The sequence below is a fragment of the Heterocephalus glaber genome, unplaced genomic scaffold (assembly GCF_053883595.1).
Source record: "Heterocephalus glaber isolate CG9 unplaced genomic scaffold, H.glaber_assembly_v1.0 deba00001687, whole genome shotgun sequence".
Lineage (NCBI taxonomy): Eukaryota > Metazoa > Chordata > Mammalia > Rodentia > Bathyergidae > Heterocephalus > Heterocephalus glaber.
Genome location: NW_028258412.1, coordinates 801,053 through 817,319, shown reverse-complemented (window position 1 = coordinate 817,319; position 16,267 = coordinate 801,053). Strand labels below are relative to the sequence as shown.

The 16,267-nt window shown below is 56.7% G+C and overlaps 1 protein-coding gene across 5 annotated transcripts; it reads left to right on the top strand.

Annotated features, from left to right (window-relative positions):
* The first annotated feature begins 12,656 nt into the window (after window positions 1–12,656).
* On the top strand, window positions 12,657–16,241 carry Ccdc188 (coiled-coil domain containing 188). Of its 5 annotated transcripts, XM_021257100.2 has the most exons (9): window positions 12,658–13,810; window positions 14,020–14,043; window positions 14,194–14,301; window positions 14,581–14,637; window positions 14,727–14,786; window positions 14,914–14,978; window positions 15,114–15,171; window positions 15,371–15,456; window positions 15,536–16,240. In XM_021257100.2, the coding sequence occupies exons 1-9, from the start codon at window positions 13,514–13,516 to the stop codon at window positions 15,720–15,722; spliced, it is 942 nt and encodes a 313-aa protein (XP_021112759.1). In that variant the 5' UTR covers window positions 12,658–13,513; the 3' UTR covers window positions 15,723–16,240. The 5 variants fall into 5 exon arrangements, with proteins under 5 accessions (XP_021112761.1, XP_021112759.1, XP_021112763.1 ...); XM_004843296.3 differs by lacking the exon at window positions 14,020–14,043 and having other exon boundaries at window positions 12,661–13,810; window positions 15,536–16,198; XM_087198624.1 differs by lacking the exon at window positions 12,658–13,810 and having other exon boundaries at window positions 14,026–14,043; window positions 15,536–16,198.
* The last annotated feature ends 26 nt before the right edge of the window (window positions 16,242–16,267 follow it).

The window sequence follows — 16,267 nt, the reverse complement described above, 5'->3', positions numbered from 1 at the left end:
TCCCCTCCCCAAGCCCCACTCTCCCACCTGGACCTTGGAGAAGGCTGATGTCTCCTTCTGACCTCAATTTCCTGGGCAGCATCTGGAAAATTGCCAGGTTATTTTCTTCTGTCACCTTGTAAGATTGCCATGAACTTGCCGCCCAAGTCTCCTTATGCCCAAACCTTGTCTACCATCATCTCTGGGGCTCTGTTCCGCAGGGCTGTGGGCCCCCAGCACTGCCCACCAACCCCAAGGTGAGGAGGCCACTGTGGCATCACTGCTGGTCCCCCAGCCTGACCCCATGGCTATTTGTTGGGCAACTGCCCTAATCCCCCAACTCCAGCTTCCCACGATGCTCTCAGACACTGGGCACCCTGGACTGTTCCTGGCTCTCAAGTAGGGGACCCTGCTTCATGTGCAAGTGGCCCCTCCTCCCACCTGGCTTCCCCAGCCAGCTGCCTCCCACCACCCACCAGGCAGAGGACAGTTAATGACACAGAGGAGAGAAGGTCGTTAGCAGAAATGCATTATTGATGAGGAAGCCTAACTAGGAAGACCACTAAATCACTCAGTTTCATCCCTGTCCCTGAGGGCTAATGGGGAGGGACTGCCAAGGTGGGGTGCCCAGGCAGCACCAACTCCAGGGGCATCCAGGCTCAGGCAGGGGCTCAAAGAACATCAATGTCATGGCCCTGGGGCCCCCAGCATTGTCCCATTTGCTGGCTGAACACAGTGCTCCTGAGAGGTCACACACACCCCACTCTACCCCGCCTCTGCTGCTCAATCTGAGGCAAACATGGACCCCTACGACTTGCAGACCTCACGGGGCAGCAAGGCACTGAATGACCACCCCTCCAGACATGGCAAAGGTCTCCATGTCTTGAGGTCGTGGCCCTCAGGCTCTAGGTCAGCACAAAATACCTTCCTGTGTCTCTGCTCCGACCTGGTGGCCTGCTCCCCCAAGAGACCCCACAGTGGAGGGTGGCTGCCAGCTGGACTGGCCCAGTGGCAAGATCTCTGCCTCACCTTGTCTTCAGATCCACTCTACAGATGGAAAGACTGAGGGAGGTTGAGGGTGGACAGCCCCAGTGCACAGCAGAAATGGAACAGGCCCTTCTCAGCTGGAAGGCCTGTGTTTCCATTCTCGTTCCTATCTATGGTGGCATCCCAGGACCCCCACTCCCACCCCAGATCATCAGTCCCCCAAGGAGCAGAAGCCAGTGGGGTGTGGAGAGCCTTGGGCTACTGGAGGAGCAGTGATGGGGCAGGGTGGGGCGGGTGGGTCTAGGCCAGGGCCAAGGGCACTGGGTACTTGTGAGGGAAGGATATTTGCTGAGCACATGATGCCAGTGGGCCATGGGGTGGGGGACGCTCCCCCAGGGGAAGCCTTAATGAGCAATCAGGCTCAGAGGAGCCAGCCATCCACTAATGGCCTCCAAGCCTCTGACCCCAGACATCTGTGACAGAGCTAATGAGGAAGTCCAGCTGAGGAACGCTCCTGGCACTGTGACCGAGGCCTGAGGGGATCTGCATGGGGGGGGGGGGCAGGGAGCAGACAGGGGCCAAGTGCCCAACAGCCCCAACTGGCCTTCAAAATCTTGGGCAGCCCTGACCCTCTGGAGCCTCAGTTTACCCATTCAGGTGCACCATGAAACAGAGGAATGAGGGAAGTGGTGCTCTACAGAATGGGAAGCCCAGGCAGGCTGGGACTGCACCATACCCGCCTGGCCTGTGCCCAAGGACAGGTAGGCCTCCCAAGGGCCACCACCCTGGGCCCTTTCTTTCTCCAGCTGTGTATTTTTCTTAATATTGTATGCTGGAAAAATCTAAACTCACAAAACCCACAAGTGCTGCCTAGCGTGCCATCCCCTCACCCTGCCCCCCGCCCCCGTCAGCAGTGCCACACCTGCTCCTTCATCATTGCTGTTGCAGCGATGGCTTCTGAGTGCAGGAAGGACTGGTCCTGGACAGGACAGTCCTCGGGCTGGCATTTTCTGCTGTTTCCTGGTGACTTTTTGAGCTGGGAGTGGTGGCTGCACCAGAGGTGTCATGAGTCCCTTGCTGGCGTAAGGAAGATGTTCTCTCTCTCTCTTTCCCTCTCTGAAACACTCAGAATCTGTTGGGGAGCTTGGCTGCAGGCCTCCTCATTTTTGCCCCCTCTGCTATCCTGTCTCAGTGTTACCATCGCCAAAGGATAAAGCCATTCCCGTGGGAGCACCCTGCTCACACTTTAATGAGAACTGATGAAGGGGCCAGCCCTAGACCAGCTCCCAAGAGCACTTCGGGGCCTGGGCCCTGGGGCGATCCACAAGCCCTTCAAATTCCTGTTCACATTCTCCCCTCTGGGCCTTCATGGGTCAGCACCCAGTATCCTTGGGGTACAAAATCTAGCCCCTTGACCCCCATGTCCAGGGCTAGCTAGTCCACTGTGAGCCTCATGATAGGCCGTGCAAGAACAGCACTTGCCTCAGACCCAGAGCAAGGTGCTCTGAGGGTGAGTGGCTGAGGACGGCCCCACTTGCAGGAGCAGGGGTGAGGCGCATGGCAGTGCCAGCTGGGAGTCAGGCCAGGCAAGTGGGAACAAAATGGAACTGGCTCGTGTGGGGCAGGAGGTCTCTAGCACCTGCTACCACCTGGGCTCCTGGCCACTTCCAAGCCACTTTCCAGGGCTGGCAGAGCTGGCAGATAGGGGGAGAGGACACCAGGCCTCCATGGTCTGAAAGGCACCCTCTTCCTCCCCTTCCTTATAGAAAAGGCTCACGTGGATAAACTCGTGAGGCTCCAACCCTAGAGCCTTCGGGCAGAACCAAGCAACCACTCTCACTTTACTGAGAACTGGCAGATGGAAGAACCCCAGGTCAGATCCCAGGAACATCTGCCAAATCTGATGGCAAAAGGGTACACTCAGGGGCCAGAGAGGCTGGAGCCAGCTCATGGGGGCAGAGGGTGTCCCAGTCTACTAGCTCTGAGACTTGGGTGGGGCAGGCTCCGGGGCCAACACACTGAGCCATCTACATGGCCACAACATAAGCCAGAGAGGCAAGGAGAGAGACAGGCTATGTCCACCTGGCCCAGTCTTGAGAGAGACCCTACCTTCCTGGACATGGGTGCTGGGCCTCTACTCTGAGCATCCAGCATGGAGAAGCAAGTGTGGCCAGGGGCCAGCGGCACAGCCAGACTCCAGCACCAAGGTGCCCGCACTCTCAGGGCATCAGCAACTTTGATGGCTTTTCATTTAACTTTCTCTTTATCATAATTACTTAGAAAACTATTAAGTGCAGCTATTAATCATTGAGTAATTATTATCTGCTCTTGTATTAATTATCTGGCGATCGGGAATGTCACCGAGATTTAAGATTTTTAATTGTTAATAATATTTCCCAAACACAAGCGAGGATCAATGCACCTCCATATATTGTATCCCCCCCCTGGATGAGGCAGGCTGCTCCCCTACTTACTTGGGCCCTGAGCAGGAATCTGGGCGAGCCTAGGTGGCTCTTTCAGCACCCCCTTGGGGGCCCCAGATGCTGGGCCCTGAATGAGGCCCGTTTTCCAGCTTCTATCCCCTGCCCAAGTTCCCTGGCCTGAGGAGGCTGATCCTCAGGCCCCATGAGGCCCAAGGCTAGGCCCCTAGCACCAAGGCATGGTGGGAGGATTATGCTGGGGAGATGGCAAAGTGTCCCAGAGCTGTGGAGGAACTGCCTGGAGACATTCTGCTATGTGCACAGAGGCCACTTTACCAGGATAGGAGAGCCATGTGGGTATTTGACTGGGACTGGAGAGCCCAGGCCGTGACGTAGCAGGGTGAGTGGGGTGACATTATGTGACCACAGTTGCCTAACACCACAGCGGGCCCAAGCTTCCTGCTGTTCTCAGTGAGAAGACATGACACCAGTTGTCGGCACCCCTTCCATGGCCCTCTATGGGCATCCTGACACCCTGTCCTCATGGCCTGCTGGCATGAGCACTGGGTCACCCCCATCTCACAGATGAGCAAACTAAGGCTCAGGGCAGGAAACCTGCACAGCAGGCTCACAAGTGAGAAGCTCTGTGCAGGTGAGGCCCAGGGTTACTGGCCAGAGTATGACTGGAGGTATCCCCAGGAGCCCGTAGCTCTGAGTGGCCCTGGAGGCTATTGTCTAGCTTGGGTGGATGTGGTGTGGATAGGAAGGACAAGTGTCCCACTCCTTGCTGCCTCCTCAGCCGCACTTGGTCAATGGCTCGGCTGGGCTGGTGCTGAAATAGAAGGAGGGCCTAGGGAAAGTGTCCATGGGCTGCCCTGGCCTGCTCCTCTTCCTGCCCCACAGTGTCCACCCCCACGAGCTGCCACATCAAACACCCCTCAGTTGCAATCAGACCAGTATGGTGACTCCTGTGCCACAGCAAGTACCAAGCAATGGTGGGCCTTGAACCTTGTGTGGGCTTGTCAGCATTGCACTGTGACAGTGATGGTCACAGTCATTGTGGTGCTGAGCCAGCAGTAGTGGGGGGTGGCAGTAGTAATGGTAGTGATGTTCTTGGTGACAATGTGGTGGTGACTGTCATACAATGACAGCAGTGACAGAGACCTGATTCTCCTAGTCCTAGGATTTCCAGGACAGGCAATCTTTGCCCTCAACTAGCCTGGCTCTTCCCTACCTGGTGGGCTGCTCCCAGAGGCAAGAAGAGGAGCTCTTTGACGGAGTCTGACGAGGCAGTCAGTATATCTTGAGCTCACAGAGAACATTTAATCTTAGTTAAAAATAAATAAGTGCAATTATTGGAAAGGGAAAAATAGCCTAGTATTTACTACAAGTGAATCGAAGGTAATTACTCTGGGAAAAGTTCTCTTCCAGGATGCCGTGCACCATCCCTCCCTTTAGCTTCACTGGTGGCAGGTGGGGCCACTTTGCAGGCTCTGCTAGCTCCTGGCCCACTGGCACCTGGATTCCTGGATAGTCACACCCCAACCCCTGCCAGACTGTCCCCAGGCCTCCTTCACTAGCTCTCTCTATTGTTCACACAACAGGTGTGACCCCAGACAAACCGTGCCTCCCTGTGAGCCTGTGTCCTTACCTGGGAAGCAGACGATGAAGCCAGCTGCTTCCCCCACCCCAGGAGGGGGATTGTCCCTATGACAACAACCTATCTCTGTGTAGAGAGCAAGATTTTATCTTCCCTCCCCAGGCCCCAACCCAGCCCAAGGAGTTCTCCGGGAGCACCTTGTCCCCATTGCTCTCCAGCCTGCTCAGACAGAACCCTGAGGCTTGGAGCCCCTCCCAGCAGGTGGAGGCAGGACAGGGTGGGTGCCTGGGCTGCAGAATAGGAACATGAGTCAGGGCTTTCAGGGGAGGCACAGCCAGGTCCAAGGTCAACTGCCCAGACCAGCCCAGGCCCCCACACCTGGCTGCTGGATGGGCCAGGCCCCTCCCCATGCAAGGTGCCAGGCAGCCTCCCCACAGCCTGGAAGCTCCTCCCTGTTGTGGCTCAGTGAGGCCAGCTCATCTGGCCTTCCTTTCCCCTTGCCTGGCCCAAGATGAGACAAAGTCACCTCCCCCAGAGCCACCCCAGGGTCTGCTGAGACTAGGGCTTCCTAGGTGACCCAGTCTCGACCCCCCAGGCTGTGTGGGATTGGCCCCGTGACTCAGATGGGTGCCCACTCTGCTGTAAGTGATGAGTGGCCAGGAGCTACCCTTGTAATTAGTGTGAAACATGCCGCATTTGCTGGGGAGGAAAATCCCATCTTGGAACTACACGTTGGATGCAAGTTCAATTTCACCCTCGGGGCCATAAAACCCTTTTTCCAATCACCTGGTGCTGTTGGCTGCCAGCACCGTTAATCCTGGAGATGTTGTTTAGAGCCAAGACATCACTTGGGGGGAAAATCAGGTCCAAGCCCCATGAGGAGCCCCCGGCTGTTCCCTGTGCAGCAGATGAATGATCCAGAGCTCAGGGTGCTGGGTGGGGAAGCCACAAGGACAGGCCCATCCCCTCAACCACAAGGCCCTGGAGTTGATTCTCCCTTCCCTCAAATGCAGACCATTATGAGCAGGCTATGTAGCCTCAAAGGTGGGCTCACCTTCAGGTGGGAAGACTGAGGCTCGGGGGTGTGGGGGAGGAACCCCAGGGCAGCTCAGCCCCCCTCACCTGTGGACACTGTCCTTCTCCTCCTCCCCTAACCACCCAGTCAGCTCGAGCCTCCCCCCAAGATTGCTATCATCCCACAGCCTATCTTTAAAAATCGTTTCCTTGATTACCGAGGGTAACAATGAAAACACGTAATTGAATCTCCAAGAAATTACCATTTTTATAACGCGCCCAGTTCCTGAGATAAATTAAACATCTCGTCTCCCATCTCCCTTGTAAGACGAGTACTCTCTCAGCACATCAGCAAGGGATTGATACTACCCTTTATCATTGGCTCGGGTCTTAGGAAGAACGACTGGAGGAGGTGTACAGTGATTCCTCACACAGCCCTGAGCAGGTGCCACTGGCTGGAGAGGCAGTCACCAGCCAGGGGACATGAGGGGCAGGCATGGGGGTGGCTGGCTCCTTCGCAGGCTGGTTGGGTGAGTGCGATGGTTAGCAGGAGGGCAACCTTAGGCTAGGCTCCCCAGGAAACCAGGCCTGAGGTCCTGGCAATGGCAGCCAGGCAGCTACAGCTTTCTGGGAAATGTGACCCAAGGAGCCAGAGGGAGGGACAGCAGGAGGAGGAACACAGGGGCAGGAAATGTGATGAAACATGAGGAGGAGTCACCCTCACCCAGCTGTTTTTGACCAACGGGAGCCAGCCCACCACTTACCTAGTGGATGCCACAGGTCCTCTGGCATCTCAAGGTCAGGCAGCTCTGGGGGGAGCAGGGTTTGAGGGCACCACCAGGCACAGGGCCAGGGAGCAGATCTGCTACACAGGGGCCACACCCACCTATGGGAGCTGCAGGATGGGCCAGGTGAATGGTCTGTAACTTTACAAGCTGGCTAATTGGTGGGCTGGATGGTGGCAGTTGGCTCATGTCCTGATGGCTCAGGGGACCTGTTTGGGAGTCAGGAATCTGAAGCCCTCAGACTGATGACAGTGTACTCAACTTCAAACACGGGGCCCAGGAGTGAGACTACTCAAGAGAGAAACACCTTGCCAGCATCATCCCACCAGGGAAGAGAGGTGCTACTGGTGGGACAGAGGACCTGTTCTCCGGGGATGTGGTGGTGGTGGGGGGGGTGAAGCCCAAAGAATGGACCTCCACCTCGAACGTTGGATATACTTGGGGTCAAGAAAAACCAGCTGGGGTCTTGAGGAGCCTAGAACCCACCCTCAGGGCAGAGCTTCTCCCCTGAGAGCCCTCTGGACAAGCGCCCTCTGGTGGAGCTGGCTGGCAGGGCTGGTGTGGGGTGGGCTAAGGAGAACCACAGTGTAGGCAAGCCCTGGGGACCCCATACCTTCCTGCTCACTCCTACTTCCCTAGATCCCCTCATTCCCGGTGAAAGCCTGCAGCCCAAGGACTCACCTAGAGGCTCTAGGAAAGCCAGAAACCCAGTCAGAAGCAGAGTATGACTTCAGTCCACTTCCTAGCCAGCCTCCAAGGGAGGCCTGCAATGGGCCCTCACCGTAGCCTCCTAGCAGTGCAGGAGCTGCAGCCAAAGGGGCAGCAGCCTGAGGACAAGGCTGAACTCAGGCCTCAGTGAGAGACCATTGCCCATCTGCAAGCTCTCAGCTCCCTTTTCAGATCCAGCTCTTTCTCCGCCCTCCAGCATGCTGACCACGCCCACTGCCCAGAGCCTGGACAGCCAACCCAGACACCAAGCTCCTGGTCCCCAGTTCCACCTTGCTCCCCGGAGACCCATCCCACCAGGACTGGGCCCAGACCCCTGGACTGGCTCCAAAGGCAAGGGTGGACAGAGCTGCCCAGAAGTATGAAGGCCTCAGCCAGGGCCAAGTCTTCTGGGGCCAGAGCGTAGAGGTCATGGGGGAACAGGCCCAGGGCAGAAGGGGCAGGGTGAGTGCTGGGCTCTGCGGGGCTTCCCCAAGGCCCTCTCCCCACACACAAGGGCACATCCCACATGGCCGCCTTGAGGCCCTTGTGATAAGAAGGAAATAGGGCAGATACAGCCTCAGGCACCCTTCGGTCATTCTATGCTCCCGGCAGGTCCTCCATCCCAGACCAAGGCCAGAGCAGCATCTCCCTCAGCAGAGTGCTGGCCTCCTCCACCCTGCCTTGATGGCTCCCATCTTCCGAGCCCTCCCAGCCTTCCAGGTGACTCTTACATCCTGCATCCCAACCACACAGTGACCTCCCAGAGGGTCCAGCACACCCAGGCTTGCCTTGGCCCTGGGCGCAGCTTTCCCTCTGCTCCACCCTCTGGGTTCTCACAAAGAGCAGCACCAAACGTTGTCACAACCATTCCCACACACTGGTCAGGACCTTGGTGACCCTGGCCAGGCCTGTTCCCAGAGCCTTGGGACCCCTGCCCTCCACAGCTACCCATTGACAGGAGGGGTAACACGGGACCAGCTCATGGCAGGCAAGGGGCCCCTGGACAATGCTAAGGTTGGTCCGGGGATATTGTGTCAAGGTGGAGAGAGGGACACCCTCAAACCAACAGTGCCAGCCCCTGCCCTGCCCCTCCCTGGAACTGCAGATCTAAGTGGGGAGAGGGCTTCTTCCCCAGCACAGGCCCTTCTTTTCCAGAAGCTTCAGCTGAAGTAGATTCACTCCGAGCTTCCCCTTCTCTTTCTGTGGGGCCTGCCTGCTCCGGATACTGGGTCCCAGAAACCTGTATCTGGTCTGAAGGGTTGCAGCTCTATCTAGTGGTCATTCAGAGAACTGCACTCCACTCCTGTCCGCACCTTCAGCAGCTTGGACAGGGAGGTAGGAAGGATGCAAGGTTAGCCCTTGACTCCTGGAGGTAGCCCCTTACCTTCCCTGCAGCCTCTATTCAACCCAAGGGCCTGCTATCAGGGTGCAGAGATCACTGCCAGGAACTGGGCAAGGCCGATTCTGGACCCAGTAAGATAAATTTGGCACTGACCATCAAGCCCTTCTGCCATGCCAGCCTCTGGCACTGCCAGCCAGCTAAACAGGGATAGAAAAGCAGGGTTAATCCAGGTAGAGTATCTAATCCCAAATACTCTGGAGGCTGAGGCAGGGGGATTGCAAATTTAAGTCTAGCCTGGGCAATTTAACAACTTAGCGAGACTCTTGTCTCAAAATAAAATAAGAGCTTGGGATACAGTTCAGTGCAAAGGCCCTGAGTTCGATTACCAGTACTGACTGCAAAAAGAAAGAGAGGGAGGGAAGAAAGAGAGAGGAAAGAAGGCAGGAAGAAAAGAGAGAAAGGAAGAAAGCAAGCAAACAAAAAAAAGAAGGGAGAAAGAGAAATATATGGGGGCTTGAGCCTACTGGATGGGATCATGAGGAGAAGGAGTCCTCTGGTTCCAGGCAGGGTAGACATGTCACTTCACCCATGGTAACCCTGGTGGACAGGGGATGTGGCAGTCCCAGCACACCTCCTCCTCAGGCCTTGGAACCTTCAAGTCCTGGGCTGATGGTAATTTACTGGGGCCATGTTGTCCACAACAGGATTTTCCTTGACATTCTTATTCTCTCTGATTCTTAAATAAAAAATGGGAGCAGCGCATGCCCAGAGTGTCACCAGGGAGGGAGACAAATGGCCTGCCACCGCATGTATCCTGGGAGCCACACAACCACGCTGGGGAGAGAGCAGCCATTGGGCTGTGCCTTCCCCTCCCTGAGCCTCAGCCTGACATGAGAATCCCTAGGAGGACCTCACAGGTACAGCCAGGACACTCTAGGCCACACCCTGTTCCCGGGACCCAGCCCCCAGCCTGTCCTGCTCTCTCTCGAAGGCTGGGGAGGGGAGGGATAGTTGCCCAGAACTCAGCGGCCTATGTCCACTTGATGGGAGTGAAGGACCAGCAGCCCTGTCTTCTGGCCCTGGGATGGGGTGGTCTCTCTACAGGCCATCCCTCACCCAGCCCCCAGTGGATCCACCCTTCTGGCTATGAGTCTAGGGGCATCTGAGAGGCCTGAGACATCTTCAGAGTCCCATGGACCTTGGCCCAAGGTATTTCTCCAGGTTCTACTGACACCTTGACTCCATGCAAGGCAGCTTTGAGAGCTAGAACAAGAGAGACCCCCAGTGGGCACACAGGGCCGGATTCCCAGCTTCTGAAAAGAGCTGGGGACATTGAGCATCAAGGCCACAGTGAGTACAGCAGGACTGCCCCAATCCGGGCCCAGAGCTGGGCAGGTAGTGCTGAGTCTCCACACCAGTGGTAAATCCCAGTCTCTCCTCTTCTCCCTCCTGAACATCCCCTGGACATGAGCCAAAGGAGATGAGGGTAGCCTCTCCTCACCACTTCAGGCTCCCCAAGGCCATCTGGGTGTCATGGCAACACAGGCAGGAAGCGGCTGCCATAGCAACTGGCATCCAGGGAGGTGTGCTGCCTAGCAACGGGGGCCACAGCTCTCCCCCACCACATTCTGGACAGCCACACTTTCCACCAGTGTGACTAGGATTTCCAGCATCCAGCCAGTGCCTAGTGCTTCTCTCCTACACAGATATCCCAAAACTCCCTGCCCACTCCTACCCAGGACACCCACTGCAGGGCACTGGGCAAATGTCAGCATATCTAAGCCCATATGTGGGAAACCCAGCATGGCTGCAGTCCAAAGCTCCTTTCTCTTCTGGGAGTCCCTGCCTCACAAGGTGTCCAGCTCAAAGCCACATGGCAAGGACCATGGAGAGAGTGAGGAAGGCTTTGGGGAGAGGGCATGTTAAGAACTGGCTCAGAGACAGCAGGCAACCTTCCAGACAGGGCACAGCACGAGGAAAGGTAGGATGACCAGGAATGTGGGGCTTCTCTGTGGAGAAGGGAGGTGGCAGGAGGATGCAGTGCATCCAGGGTGCCCCGGGCTCTTCCTCACGGCCACATGGTGACAACAGTCCAGCCTGGGCACCTGCAGTGGAACCTAGGAACTTACCCAGCAGCTCATCTGCATAACCTACCACTATCATTGTTATTATTATTGGGTCACCAAACATCCTGGGCACCTTTGAGGCACCTAGGAGGCCTGGGAGGAGCAGAGCCTGAGGCAAAGCCACCACTCTGCCCCGCCCCCCAATGCCAGCTGCTCTGCACCTCACACCTATCCATGGCCTCCTCACCTTAGAAGCCCTCAAAGAGCCCTTCCTTGGCCCCATCTCTGAGCTGAGCACATTCTGGGCCCAGGAAACTTTTACCTGTCCTTGAGGGACTATGGAGACAGCCACCTGGCAGTTTGGGGACAGCTCAGGGGCAGCTGAGCCAGACTCCAGGCCTTTCCTGTCACGTGGGCTTCCAGTCACAGTCCAGTGCAATAAGGTCGCAGATGCCACCCAGTCCCTGGAAGCCTTCAGGGACCTCCTGACCCAGGGTCACATGTGGTTGGTGCCGTCTGTGCACCCCCTCCTCTGTCACCAAGACCCCCCAGTGGCCCCTGCTGTGTATCCACACCACATGATGAAGAAGACAGGAGTGAGGTCATCTGCAGTGCAGAGACCACAAGTGGGGGTAACTGAGGGGACTCCCTGGGTGCAAACCAGGGATGAGCAGAAGACTGGGCTGGCTGGGGCTGGCTTGTGCTCTGGTGTCCTCTATTAACAGTTACAGCAGGTGGCAGGTATGAGCAAGAGCTGTTCCAGAAAAGCCCCCAGGCCCTCCTTCCATTCCAGACCTCAGGGCTGCAATGGAAGACATGTCTTGCAGTGGGAGGCCTGCCTTCCGGGACCCAGCTTCCTATACTCAACTGGGACAGGCGAGTGGGCAACAACGATGCCCTGCCCCAACCCACTGTATCCCTGAACAAGAACAGAATAATAGCGGAACAGGAGGCACTTGAGTAATGGAAGACACAGCTCAGTAATTAGCAATATGACTGCCGAAATTCAAAGTATCCTTTTAGAAACGTAGCTACACCATTATGCCCTGGATAGTGACATTTTGGTCAACAGCAGGCCACGTTATCGAACAGTGGTCCAACAAGATCATAATGAGAGTTGGGGCATACATATCTCATTGGTAGAGCACTTTGCCTGTCATACACTCAGCCCTGGGTTCTATCCCCAGCCCTAAAAGGGAGGAAAAACAAAAGATTATACTAGAGCTGAAATGTCTCATCAATTAGTGATGTCATAACTGTCAGGACATCACAATGCAACACATTCCTCACGTTTGTGACGCAGGTGTAGACAGACCTACTGCCCTGCCAATCCCACAGACTGTATCAGGTACCTCGCAGAACGATGGACAGGGATAATAAGTGACATGTCATTGGGCTATGCATTTCCTATACTATGTGCATGCTCCTTCTACTTGTAAAAAAAGTTTACTGTAAAATAGTGTGCCGTATTATACCAGCAGCCCTTAAACATCTTGTGTTTATTGAGCCTCTTGATCGCATCATTTTTTCTTGTGCTTGATTTAATTTTGTCTTATTTTTTCATCATGGCCCTAGGAGCAATAGGCTATCACACACACACATACACACACACACAAAGTGTGATCAAAATATCGGGAATATTTAAAATTTTTAAAATTTATTATAACAAAAGGCACATTGGCATTCATCCTCCTCAAGATACACCCCCTCACTTCAAATACACTTACCCCGTAGTTCTTGCCACTTTCTGAAGCCGTTCTGGAAATCCTCTTTGAGTATCTTTACCAGGTGTGATCAAGAATATGGTGAATGAGGCTGCCACAGGCCATCCATCAGAAAAACAGCCACATAAAAACATTACAGTGAGTCTTCATCTATCTTATTCACCAAATCTGGCACCATGTGACTTCTGGCTCTTCCCCAAAGTCAAAATGACCGTGAAAGGTAAATGTTTTGAATCAGTTCAGGACATGCACCTGAAGACACTCCCCAAAACAGAAGTTCCAGAAATTATTGAGAAAGTGCCAAGAACGGTGGGGTGTGTTTGAAATGAGGGAGATTAATACCAATGTCCTTTATTGTAATAAAAATTTAAAAGTTATTCTCATGTGACAAACCACTCCAACACGTAGTGGTGAAAACCATGATTTAGCCCAGGGCTCGGAGGTGGGCGAGTGGTGGCTCGGCTGGCCCTGGGGGCAGATTCTCTGGGGTCTCACTGAGCTTGTCCACTGCCTTCAGGGAGCTGGAGCTCAGCTGGGGCAGATGAGATTTATGGCTATTTCTGCCAGCACTTGGTTTTTTGAGCCTCTCACTACTGAAAATACTTGCTGGTGGTGTTATTCCTCAGACCGAGGGAGGAAACTGAGGGGAAGACGACAAGGTCTCAGAGACACGGGGGCAGTAAGGACAGAGCCCCTTGGGAGGGGCCCCAGCTTGGTTCTTATTCCAGCCCTGGCCCATTGTGACCTCCCAGGCTTCACATGAGCCTTTGTGACTGTCACCTGGGGTAGACCTGTAAGCCAGCATGACACCAAAGTGCCCTCAGTAAGAGGGTGGCAGGTCAGCCAGGCCAGAGCCTGGACCTGGGGTCAAAGGAGTTACAGGGAGGGATGGAGGGGCCAAAAGCCCTGGGGCCCTGTGGCCACACTCACCCCCAGAGTCCTCCAGCCCCAGCTTCAAGCAGCCATGGAGGATGCCTCGATCAGCCTTGCCAAGGATTTGTAAGGTGGCCCTGCCTAGTCCCCCTTCCATCCACTCACTCACTGGAGTCGACTTTCCCAGCTCCAGGCGCAAAGGGTGGGGTGCCCAGGATGGGAGGCAAGGCCTCCTTTCTATCCAGAAAAGAAGAGGAGTTGCAGCAGCAGAGAGCAAGAGAACCAGGGGTGGCAAGACCAGGAGAACCGGAGGTGGGGATGAGGTGGGGCTGGCCTTTCCACCCAGGGTCAGAGCAAGGTTCACTCAGGCAGGGGGCATCTCCCAGCTCAGGGCCTAGACCCTGCCCCTGCCCCACCCTGCTGCCAGGAGGAGGTCCCTCAGTTTCGCCCAGGGCAGCACTCGCCCCCCCCCCCAGCTCCAGAGAGGGTGGCTGGGGTCTGCAGAACCATCTTTTCTCCAGCTGGAACAGGAGAATCACAGCGTGGTGAGTGCAGCTCCACTAGCTGAAGGCTCCAGGCTGCTCCCCACTGCCCAGGCCTCTGTCTCCCCTCAGAGCCTTAGCCCCAGCTCACCGCCTGTTTCCTGCCTGAGAAGTGGCCATGGCAGGTGACCTCATCTCTGTCTCCAACCCCAGAAAAGGCAGAATCAGGACCTCCAGGAGCAGCTGGGGGCAATGCTGGGGCCAGGGCAGCGTTTCCTGCGCCTGTGTCCCGAGCACTCTAGCTGCTCAGGCCTGGCCTGGGTAAGTGCTGGCTGCAGCCCTGTGACCCCATGCAGCCTCGCCCCTGCCCCCAGGGCCACAGGCCTCAGGCCTCCACTCTACTGACCTGGGCCTGTCTGGCAGTCCCCCGAGTCAGCCAGCACCCGCCCCCCAGAGGACAGGGCCCCTGTGCAGCTGCTGCAGCGTGATCTGTGCCAGGGAGAGGAGGCCTTGGTGTGGCAATCCCAGGTGGTCCTGGCAGGGTGGGGGCTGGGCCCAGGGAAGGCTGCCTGAGTCCACGCTGCGCCCCTCCCCATCCAGAATGAGCTGCAACAGATCCGATTGTCCTTTGAGAGGAAGAAGATGACCATCACGGAGGTGCCCATCCAGCCCAGGGTGGGAGGGGGTACAAGGGACCCCCTTGTGAGTCCACTCCTTGGACATGACACTGTCTTCTCCGCCCCTAGGTGTGGGACGGTGTGGCAGAGGTACACATGGCCCTGAACAACCAGGCTACTGGACTCCTGGTAGGTCCCCCAAAAGTGACACCCAGGAGGATGAGCTGGGGAAGGTGGGGAAGGCTGGAGGTGAGAAACAGGGAAGGTGGCAAGGTGGTTGGGGTGGAGGGCCCAACTTACCTTCTCTGCCCTCCAGAACCTCAAGAAGGACATTCGGGGTGTGCTAGACCAAATGGAAGACATTCAGCTGGAGATTCTGGGGTGACATGGGGGCCCAAGACCTGGCTGAGCCACTTCAGGACGGGGGGCTCAATCTCTGTCCCCGTAGTTCCACAGTATGGGGTGGTACCAGGCTGGGGTGGGGGGATCCTGATGGTGCCCCACCCTCCATCCCAGGAACCGGGCCCAGTGCCGCAGCCAGGCCAGGAAGGAGCAGCAGACGGCGTGTGTGGCAGTGAGTCCCCTACCCCACATGCTCTGCCATTCTGGATACCTGGCCCCACCCTGGCACCCTGCTGTGGGCAGCCCCCCCCCAGGGCAGGAGCCCCCCACTTCTGACCAGAGTTACCCTGGAAAATAGTTCTTGGGGAAGGATGGGGCAGGGGCACAGCTGGGTGGACCCCATAGCTGAGGACCCCTGCCCTCTGCCACAGCCCTCGACACAGGCACTGACACAGTCCCCACGACAGAAAGGGAGGCCACAGCTGGGATGTTCCAAGAGCTTCAAGGGCCAGCTCTGGTAGGTCATTTTGTAGGCACAGCCCATTCTCTGGAACAGTCCCCACAGTGTCCCCCCCACTGACCACCACCATCCACAGGCTGCTAGCCCTGAGGCTGCTGCTGGGCACCCTGCTGGCCTGCACTGCTGCCTATGTTTACGTGGTGGACCCCGCACCCTTTGAGGGGCTGGTGCCGCCCCTGTTGAGCCGAACCACAGTCTGGAAGCTCCGGGCCCTGCTGGGCCCCTTCCTTCGTCTCGAGGTGGATGACTTCCTGCCCTTCTAGGCCAGAGGCCCAGTGGCCCCAACGAGGAGGCGGCCAGGCTGCCGGCACTGCCCCAGGTGTCCAGTGGCCCCATCTGCTCATGCCCACGGCACCGCCAAGCATGGTCCCTGCCAGGAGTTGTGGGAAGGGAGGAGGCGGGGTCTGTCCTGAGGCTGGGCCTGCAGCTGGACATACAGTCATGACATGTTCAGTGTGTGAGCTTGTTTCCAAGGAAACTGAAGTGGAGGCAGATGTTCTGAAGTTTCCCAAGGTGCCTTGTCTGGCAGAGAGGTCTCTCAGTTCGGGGCCCCCTCCTGGCCCCTGGCATCAGTGCTGCTCCCCTGCCCCACACTCACCTGCCCACTCTGGGTAGCTTTCCACGAGGGGAACTGAGCTGAGGGTGTCACAGGAAGGTCTCCCCTAAGAGGCCACAGGCCAGCAAGGACCAGGGGTTCTTGGTTCTCAACCCACCTGCTGACCCACTGAATACCCTCACCCTGTCACCATCCTCAGGGCTACTGTCCCTTCTTTAACCCAGGGTCCCTGTCCAGTCTAGGCTAGTACTG

What these genes read in the sequence shown, in the direction of transcription:
- Ccdc188 (XM_021257100.2), top strand. Translation starts at nt 13,514, where the DNA reads ATGGAGGGGCCAAAAGCCCTGGGGCCCTGTGGCCACACTCACCCCCAG. An exon ending in AACAGGAGAATCACAGCGTG is followed by an intron (nt 14,044 to 14,193) that starts GTGAGTGCAGCT and finishes CTCCAACCCCAG; the next exon opens with AAAAGGCAGAATCAGGACCT. An exon ending in AGCAGACGGCGTGTGTGGCA is followed by an intron (nt 15,172 to 15,370) that starts GTGAGTCCCCTA and finishes CCTCTGCCACAG; the next exon opens with CCCTCGACACAGGCACTGAC.